This window comes from Micropterus salmoides, unplaced genomic scaffold, assembly GCF_014851395.1.
Source record: "Micropterus salmoides isolate LMB-PRFRI ecotype aquatic unplaced genomic scaffold, ASM1485139v1 Ms_hic_scaffold_19, whole genome shotgun sequence".
Classification (NCBI taxonomy): domain Eukaryota; kingdom Metazoa; phylum Chordata; class Actinopteri; order Centrarchiformes; family Centrarchidae; genus Micropterus; species Micropterus salmoides.
In genome coordinates this window covers 11,425,513-11,435,512 of record NW_024041039.1, presented here as the reverse complement: position 1 = coordinate 11,435,512, position 10,000 = coordinate 11,425,513, and the positions used below count along the sequence as shown (strand labels likewise).

At 40.4% G+C, this 10,000-nt stretch overlaps 1 protein-coding gene across 4 annotated transcripts in view; it reads left to right on the top strand.

Moving 5' to 3' along the window:
- The window catches only part of ppp2r3a (protein phosphatase 2, regulatory subunit B'', alpha), a 62,115-nt gene extending 52,400 nt beyond the window's left edge, over positions 1-9,715 (top strand). For 2 of the 4 annotated variants that reach the window (XM_038728792.1, XM_038728793.1), the window contains exons 3-13: positions 1,656-1,940; positions 2,334-2,437; positions 2,565-2,667; positions 2,787-2,861; positions 4,436-4,679; positions 5,251-5,299; positions 5,379-5,489; positions 5,678-5,853; positions 5,988-6,106; positions 6,460-6,566; positions 6,824-9,712. In XM_038728792.1, the coding sequence (XP_038584720.1) occupies positions 1,656-1,940; positions 2,334-2,437; positions 2,565-2,667; positions 2,787-2,861; positions 4,436-4,679; positions 5,251-5,299; positions 5,379-5,489; positions 5,678-5,853; positions 5,988-6,106; positions 6,460-6,566; positions 6,824-6,920 (1,470 nt within the window). In that variant the 3' untranslated portion in view covers positions 6,921-9,712. Of the gene's footprint in view, positions 211-1,655; positions 1,941-2,333; positions 2,438-2,564; positions 2,668-2,786; positions 2,862-4,435; positions 4,680-5,250; positions 5,300-5,378; positions 5,490-5,677; positions 5,854-5,987; positions 6,107-6,459; positions 6,567-6,823 lie in introns of all 4 variants that reach the window. The other 2 variants (XM_038728795.1, XM_038728794.1) reach the window with 2 other exon arrangements.
- Positions 9,716-10,000: the final 285 nt, after the last annotated feature.

The window sequence follows — 10,000 nt, the reverse complement described above, 5'->3', positions numbered from 1 at the left end:
TTAGCCTCTGTAGTCGCCGTGTCAGTAGCCGCACCAGTGGCAGTTTCTGGTGGGGGGTTGCGTCTCTCGGCCCCCACCATGATGATCAAGGAGACATCGTTACGCCGGGATCCCGATCTGAGGGGGGAGCTGGCCTTTCTGGCCAGGGGGTGTGACTTTGTTCTCCCCTCACGCTTCAAGAAGAGACTCAAGTCCTTCCAGCAGCAACAGGTCAGTCGGTGCAACAGGCAGGATGGACACGGTGCCAGTTTGGACGTGCACACAAAATGCAAAATCAGGAGTTAAATGAAGAGAATAGACAAACAAAAAATACACTCAAATCCTAATAATCTCAAAATGTACATCTCTTTCTTCCTTTGTTTTTTCTCCTTTACACACACATGTTCTCGACAGACATAAGCATATGCAGATGTTCCTATTATTATATCATTATACACACGCATACAGTAGATTCATCTAGTTGCTGTCATACACACAGAGTGACATGCCAGGGACGACAAGCTATTCTGAAGCAGATACCAGTAGGGTATTAATAGGGCAGAAGGTGCAGGAATAGTGTGATAGAATGAACTCTGTGAAGGAGAGTGGGAGGGGGAGGACCGCTACAGCTGTCCTGCTCAGTACACACAGTCTGGAGGCCCTCCAGAAGACATACACCAAACACTCCAGAGAGCTCATGCTCGAACGCACAGAGTAATTTTGTGTGAATTAAATTCTGGTTTCAGGTCTTTTTATTCCACTGTGAGAAATCTGCAACTTTTCACATCATCACCCTTAAACTACAGCAAATGGGTATTGTATTGGATTTGACATGTCTTTTCACCCTCTCACTGCTTTTAGTGTGAATTGTATACTTGCAAATTAGATAATAGAGTGTGCTGGTCTTCCCGAGCACAGTCCACAATACATAGGTGCATTTTTTTGTCTCTGTTACGTGCTGGGTCTCAAATAGAGATGGACGCCTAGATCTTACTGATGCATTTTCCCTCTCCCTCTTTCCTGCTCGCCATTTCATAAGTATAGACAGCAATCAAAAATTATGGAAATATTGTGAAACAATAAATAGATGTTTTTGAGGACTTCAATTTTCAACCAATTTTTCCCAATCTAAGACAAATTATACTATTATCACATGCATGCAGGCCCTGTGTGTTGTTTATTTTGCTTTTTAGTTAATCAAGATTCCAGCGATTAGGATAAATTAAGTTAAGCCCAACATGTGTCATATGTCACCTGCAGCTTTTCTTGCCAACCATTTCAATGAGTTTTAAGTTTTTCGTATTTTTCTGACCAATTTAGTGATTGATAGATTGTGAAACAAGTCTGTCGTTGTTTGTATGAATGTTTATAACTCACCGCGAGGTCCCCCACATCCCTTACATGAGTCCTTATTCATTATGAAGCGATGTTGTGTCTTGTCTACAGTTATGAGGAAAGTACTTATTTTCTTTACTTAGTTGCATCCCATAAAAATAAATATGGAGTTGAAAAGAAATTGATATATAAATTTGTATCAAGTCAAATGCAATGCAAGATTGTAGCTCTGATGTGGAAAAATAAGCCACATCCAGCAGTGTGAGGTGCTACCGCCACAGGTAATCACCCCCAGCCCTGCTTGTCCATTCCCACACATCATCTCCATTCTGTCTTTTCAGGTCCAGTCCAAACCAGAGAAGAAACCAGGTACACCTCCTCCGGTCCCCGCCCTGGCCACATCTGCACCCACCCCCACACCACGCTCACCCAGCCCTCCTCCGGCTCCAGTGATAGTCACCCCTCCTCCCCCTGCCATCAACATTCCCAGGTTCTACTACCCCCGTGGGCTCCCTGCCGTGGGCCCGGCCACCAACCACGACGCAGCCATTGCTGCCGTCGAGACTGCCTTCACTGAGTTTGAGGAGGAGAAGGCTGACATATATGAAATGGGCAAGATCGCAAAGGTCAGCAGTTTAACAACAGACATTACAGTGTTGATAATTTAAGAAACATCCTTTACCTTTGTTTTGTTTTGCTTTTAAGTATAATACAAGCTTAAAAGATGAGAAGATCAATTTCAACATTTACTTGCAATCATATGTGAGATTAACATCAGTGTTTTCATGTTTCATCTTGAAGCTACCACACCTATTTATTCCATGAACATTTTCTGGAAACAGTTTCTTTTCTCCAGAAATCATTGCACACACAGCGAGTGGCCTGTGTGATACATTGCCTGGCCTTTAAAGCAGTGTGATCACAGCTTCTAGGTAACAAACACTGTTGTGATGTACAGTACACCACTGTTTTTCAGGGTAAGGTAATATAATAGTTTTGTTACTTGTGTTTTTGTTCAGGCATGCGGGTGTCCACTTTACTGGAAAGCCCCCATGTTTTACTCAGCAGGTGGTGAGAGGACGGGCTTTGTCTCTGTTCACTCATTCATTGCAACCTGGAGGAAGTAAGACATTCCTCTAAGTTCCCCCATTCATCTAAGTCTTAGAAATATGATATCATAACTCAAATCAGGTTATAATATTAAAGATCTCCTCCTTTCCTCTCCTCTCCTCTCCTCTCCTCTCCTCTAGGTTGTTGCATAGTTGCCACGATGATGCATCAAGGTTTATTTACCTGCTAGCTAAACCCAGCTGTAACTACCTGGAACAGGAGGACTTAATTCCTCTACTGCAGGTAAATGTCTTATCAACAACAACTTAGCATTACACAATCTGTCCTCTGCATTTACCCCGCATTTGTCTAAATTATGTTTGTTTTTTCCCGGTTTCTTCTGTTTGTGTTTATCTGGTTAGGACATAGTGGATACACACCCTGGGCTCACATTTCTGAAGGATGCACCTGAATTCCATTCCCGCTACATAACTACGGTAAATGGCATGAAATACAATATTAGCTGTCCTTTATATGTTTAGTTATAAGGGTGTGTTTTAGTGTAATGAGAAGATCAATACCATTCAGTCTCAAAACACTACATCTAATTTGAAGCTTTTCAAATATATTTTTAGATTTATGACATATTATAAAGATTAAGCTGTCCAACATGTGCAGGTCAGTTAAAATAAGATCCAGCTAAACCAGCTACAGCAAAACAATAAATATATTTTTTGTGTTTATTTGTTTATTTCGAATTTATGTAAAAAGAACATCCGACAAGAAAATGAAATCAAGTAGACAAATCACAGTGATTAGAATAACACAATAAAAAAATGAATTAATAATAGTTGCAGCACTTTAAATTGTAATAAATTATGGGCTTTTAATTGTAAATCATGGTGTTGTTACTTTTACTTAAGTGAAAGATCTGAACACTTTGTCCACCACTGCACCGTGCAAAGCATGAATTGTCAAGCTCATCACAATCTATCAATCACTCCTCCACAAAACCACTTCTGTGCACATCTAATAACTTTAGCAACAGAGACTGGGTTGAAATGCAGAGATGCAGAGAAGTCTGTGCTCTGGTTCGTCGTGCAGTGACATCACGGAAACACTGGTGCCCCCTACAGTACGTAGTAGCAGAGGCGCTGACCCTCCACATGCCCATATTAAGACACTTCCTTCAGTTAAGGCCAGCTGACCTGCTACTCTGAGACATTAGTCCTGTGATGTCAATGTACCAGGAAATGGGTGCTAATCCACTCTTTACGTAAGTGTTGTGCTTCAGGGACAGGGAACCACTGGTTTCCATTGTATGCTAAAGACCTGTCTCACTCATATTATGAATGAGGACAAAAAATCATACATTGTTGGTAGGTCTACCTCATGGCATGATATGTTTAATAAGTCCAAATGACAGGGCTTGCATAGGTCCCAAGTGAGTTTTATGCTATTTTCATAGACTGAACGCAGAATCCATCCAGCTTGACAGCTCCCATCAGAGTGTCAGACCTTCTGGAGCCCTTTTTAGACTTAACCAAAACTAATGGATGTAAAAAAAACATTTCATACCCTCTGCCATCTCTCAGCTTAACTTTGGAAAGGGGACAATAGCACATAAAGTTCATTAAAACCATTCAGATATTTACTCATAATGTAACTTATTTTTAAATTGCTTTAACTTGTGGACTTTTTAATTAATTAATTAATTTTTTACTGATTTCTGTTTTGCATTTTTATGTTTTCATGTGCTTTTTTGCTTTTATCTTGTGTTTCACTATTGCGTAGTAGTGGTTTCCTTTTGGGGACAAATAAAGTGAGTGATTGATAATTCTCCACAGGATTATTATGGTGGTCTTAAGTGCAATTCTGTAATAACCTAAAGACTTTTTGGTTAAGTCTGAGTGTCTGTGTGTGTATGTCATTTGCGCGCTCTCGCTCTCGCTGTTGTGTAATTGTGTTGATTATTTTGTGTATTTTATCAAAGGATTTTCATTTTCTCTCCCCTTTGTAAAATGAATTCACTCATTCTTATCAGTACCATTTGAATACTCTGATGTCCCAGGTGATCCAACGGATATTCTACGTGGTCAACCGTTCGTGGACTGGTCGTATCACCATGATGGAGTTGCGCAGGAGCAACTTCCTACAGACCTTGGCCCTGCTGGAGGAGGAGGATGACATCAACCAGATCACTGACTACTTCTCCTATGAACACTTCTACGTCATTTATTGCAAGTTCTGGGAGCTGGACACCGACCATGACCTCTACATTGACCCAAAAGACCTGGCAAGATACAATGACCATGGTAAGAACAACTCAAAGAGCAGAGGGTTTATTTTTCCCCACGTCCAGTATAAAGTATCAGGAAAGAATTCAGGCCTTGAGGCAAAACAAATATTATTTCAGAATCAAAAACATAACATTTATGGTATCTAAGTATAGTGGGTGTCATATGCTGTACAGAGTGCAAAGCCCCTTGAGGCAAATTTGTGATTTGTGATATTGGGCTATATAAATAAATTTTGTAAGTTGGAGCTGAATTTTCTGGCCTCTGGTTTAATATGGATTGGATGCCAATAAAGAATCAGAAGCAGGCTGTCTTTTGATTTGGCACATGCGTTTGCTTATTTTCCATTTGTTAGTGCAAAAAAACAACAGCCGTTTGTCCTAGGCTTAACACTTTCATGCTGTCTGATATAAAAGCATTACACTGCTAACAGCATTATATGACCACTGAACAAAGATTTAATTCACTGACTCAGTACTTACGCAAGTGACTGTACTGTATGCCCAATGGTTTATAAAAATATCCATCTGGTTCTGTGTCTTTGAACAGAATCACATTTGCTTATTTTTCTCATTCTCTCATCTGACAGCATCCTCAAACAGAATCATTGAAAGATTGTTTTCGGGGGCTGTTACTCGGTAAGTGGAAACACACACATATACACATACACAGAGGAACTGATTATTTCAAAATAATGGCAGTATTGAACGTGAATAGCTCCGTCTCTCCCGTTTCCAGGGGTAACGCTGTGCAGAGAGAAGGCAGGATGAGCTACGCTGAGTTTGTCTGGTTCCTTATATCTGAAGAAGACAAGAAAAATCCCACCAGGTAATACTGTTGCTTGGTTCTGTGTGATTGACAGCCCTTTGAACATTTTTTCTCTCTGAATGTGTCTAATAAATATGTTAAATCCCAGACAGATATCACACGCTATAATTGAAAATGCACTTCTTCCTCTGTGTTTCTGTCTGTATATAGTGTGTAACTCTGTCGCCATTTGTAATTTTTCTCTCCAGTATAGAGTACTGGTTCCGCTGCATGGACACGGATGGCGATGGTGTCCTGTCCATGTTTGAGTTGGAGTATTTCTATGAGGAACAGTGTGAGAGGATGGAAAGGATGGGCATCGAACCTCTGCCCTTCCAGGATTTACTCTGCCAGATGCTCGACCTGGTCAAACCTGAGAGCCAAGGTTAGTGCCAGTACTAGCTCACCCTTGGTGTCATCCGTTATTTCTCCTTATTGGGAAGACACATCATGATCCGTTTAATTTAACTATCTCAACTTTACACATGCATATGTTTGTGAATATGTTGTTTTCTCCAGGTAAGATAACCCTTGGTGATTTGAAGCGTTGCAGGATGGCTCACATATTCTTTGACACCTTCTTCAACCTGGAGAAATACCTGGACCACGAACAAAGAGACCCATTTGCTGTGCAAAAGGTATGGATTTGTAACTCTAATATGTAATATTCAGTTTTATTGCAGGAACTGTCCATTTGAAGGGGGTATGGGTTGTTTATTCCTTGTTGCAAAAACAAAAATGGAAAAAAGTCTTAAAATTGTGTGAAAACAGTAAAAATACAACTACTGTTTTCCTTGTTGACCTTTGAGATGCACTCTGGTGCCCCCCAAAATGCTACAGTCTCTGGGCTTTCCTTTTTTTAATCCATGTATTTGTATAGTTTTGAAGCTATTTCCATTTTTGTGAAATGTATGAAATTCTCCGTCTTTACTTTTTTGGTTTTTGACGAAACCTGTAAAATGCTGATTCTGATGTGCATGTGTTGTTCCAGGACATTGATAGTGAAGGTCCAGAGCCATCTGATTGGGATAAATATGCTTCAGAGGAGTATGAGATACTGGTGGCAGAGGAGACTGCCAATGAACAACTACATGAGGGGTACGACATACACACACACACACACACACACACACACACACACACACACACACACACACACACACACACACACACACACACACACACACTTAGATACATGCCTATCAGTCTTTTTAATTTCTCTGCAGCTTTCTGTGCATTTAAAGAAGACACCCCCTTTTAGTATCTGAAGATTTGCATGATTGTCAAGAAAATAAAAGTAAAAGGTGTATTCGGGAAAAAATTAACCTGGTCTACTATGTGTGTTGTGCTCCCAGGTCATTTGATGATGATTATGAATCTGAGGAGCTTCAAATCCCTGGAGAGATTGGGAATAAAATGGAAAAACTGGTCATATCAGACCTGTCAGCGTAAAACTCTTTCCCTGGAATTCCTGGGCATTTCTCTCTGGAAAACAAACAGGAACAGAGTGATAGAAGATCCCTTTAAATGGATGCATCAAAAAATACATGGATGTTAAGACAGAGAGATTTTTGGCATCTGTTTATCGAAGACTCTGGAGTCTCCTCAGAACGGACCTTGTTTGTGTGTGTGTGACCGTAAACCAGTACTGTTCTGTAGCTGGTGCAATAATGCATCTGTATTCATGCAGAAAACAATATCGCTGCCTTCAGCTCTTCTCGCCATCCGAAGCAGCACAGCCAGCGGAGGGGTGAGAAGTGTTCGATAAGCTCTAAAAGGAATCAAGAAAGAAAAACCTCACTGTAAAATAATGTAATTACCATTGTGAATTCTCTACTGACAATCCTGCCACAAGACAATCACCTGAATTTGCAGTTGTCACTGTGCTAAAAGTAGACTGTCAGTTACACAAATAGACTCCTAGTTGGAGAAACATGGACACAGAAAGATAATTATAGTTATAGACACTGCCACAGTCACCAAACAGTCAGCTGCTCAATTGTGATACATACAGACAGACACTGCCATCAGAAACCTGCTGCCTGTGCAGCCTGTCACTGTGTTCCTTGTCAAGGAAAAAGTTCGAACTCCTGTCTCTTCAGGGACGAATCATGTTAACAGTTTGTGTGATTGTAACAGCACCTCTCTGTGGTGGGTCTGTGCTACTACATGCCATGCCTGTCAAGCACAATGCATAATGGCTAGCCAACCTTTCCAAGAGGGAGTTGAGTTCATCACTCCACCTCTGAACTCCATTTGCAGTCATTTCTAAACCCTGGAAATAGAGTACCAGCCATCCACTTCACTGCATTAACTCTCAATCAGGTCATAGGGAAACATATGCACATAAAATTATGCATGTTAACAAACATATCAAACTCTCTGGTAGAGTTGCCCACACATTTCCACCTGTAGCATTAGTAATAACATAATAGATACGCATAAGAACTGTGAGTTGTTCCTGTCAGTCTCATGCAATTATACAGCACATCCCACTGTATGTTTTCTCACATGTTGATTGTGTACAGTACCTTGTAATTACCTTGATCTTTTTTGCCATTTATGCCAAAAATTGTCATATACCATTTGTTCATGAACCTTTCTGATGTCCATTCTCCCTGTAACTCACATACCAAACACGCCATAGGGACTTAAAGGGTCAGATCACCCAAATTATGAACACCTCTAGTGGTATCAAGCCTGCAGATAGTTTTGGGTTTGTTTGCAGAACTTTTATTACTTTGAGATTTTTGCCTCAATCACAGTACAGTGGGAAATAATGGAATTTCAACTGTGAATCCTATAACATTGACAAAGTTTTCATTGGAGCTACTTTCTACCAATGAAGATTCTTTGTGTAAACTTCTGAAAGTGAGGTTTGTGATTCATCCACAGTAACAAGTACACTGGTTCTTGCAAGACAGACTGCTGTTGAATTTATGAAAACATTTTTTTCCATGCTTTAAGCGCCAGCATACTTCCTTTTACTTTTAATGTATCGAAATGGAGGCAGAAATCTCAAGAGACATATACCTTATATCCCGGGTAAATAATATCCAAACTTTTTGCATAGATAGATTCACTAATTGAGATTTTGTATTTTAATTTGGGTGGATTGACCCTTTAACTCCATTATTACCATGCTGCACTCACAGGGACAGGTGCAAGTGTTTACACTGCCCTTATTGTAATAGCTAGGAGCATGTGTTTGCTTATAAATCACTGATAGAGGGGTGTGTTTTAGGAGCGTGTGATGTGTAGCTATCAGTTTCAGGCTGTTTGTATGTCATAGCTGTTGCCATGGGGATGTGTTCCACGGAGACTGTGTGTGCGTGTGTGTGTGCGCGCGCTTGTATAACTCTTTAATTAGGAATGGGACAGCTCTTGTCCTCAATGGCTTCAAATTCACTGGCATATACCTCCTTTACTGGCACTTACTGTACACAGACACACAAAGACACTTATACACACACCGCACTATAGTTGCTATTGAAAGGGAGAAAGAGAGCTAGTGGATGCTGTAAGGCCTTAAAGACCTTAAGTTTCCCCCTGCTGCTCTAGCTATTGTAAATGTGCCTGACTGTGTATTAAACTATATTAATATTATAATAACAAATAATAAGCCATTATAGATATAACGGCTTTGATTTTTGATGTATTTTGATGGTTTGTACTGCTGTGCCACTGTGTGGCTAGGGATGGGGGGGTAACTTATGCTAGATGTGTGTATGTTTGTGTGTTAGATGCATGGTGGATTCCATCAGCAGAAGTGGGGGAAGCCTCTGGAGGACTGATCTGACACAAAATATGAGATACATCTCATATAGAGACCTCTCGATGTTTCACTGCTGTGGTCACATACACACACACTCTCAAGGAGACCCATTCATCCAGACAGTATTTTAGAACTGTTGAAGGCAACAGGATGTCTCTGGTTGATAACTTCCTGGTTCTGTGTAATGTATCCTGGTGCTCGCACATGCAGCATCAAGCAAGGAGAGAAGCCATGCAAGACTTTTATTTTGAAGTGAGTCTCTACTGTGAGAGGTAGAGAGGAAAGTTTTACTTTGACATACTTCCTCTGTGCAGAGGAGACTTGAGCAGGCTGAAATGCATTCAGATCCTAAAAGTTATTGTATTGGCATGGGTTTCTTTCTTTCTTTCTTTCTCTCTCTCTCTCTCTCTCTCGTTATTTGTTGCTTTTATCTGAAGTTTAAAAGTAAATAAATATGTTTCAAGAATATAATTTCTCCTTGAAGATTCTTTACAGCAGTGGTTCTCAAACTTTTTCTCACAGCTTCAGAAACCAAAAAAAGTCCAAGCCTGCCCACCCCAGCAAAAGTGTATTTTTTTAATTAACAATACAGGCCATTTAAATAAAGTCAGGTTAGCAAAATAGCCTTTTGTTAGTTTATGTCACCACATGAATCATATTCATGCAACTTTAGGTCCACTCAACATCCACAACCCCCCTGAAGTGGCTCTACACCCCAATTTGAGAACCACTGCTTTACAGTTACCCACATACACCC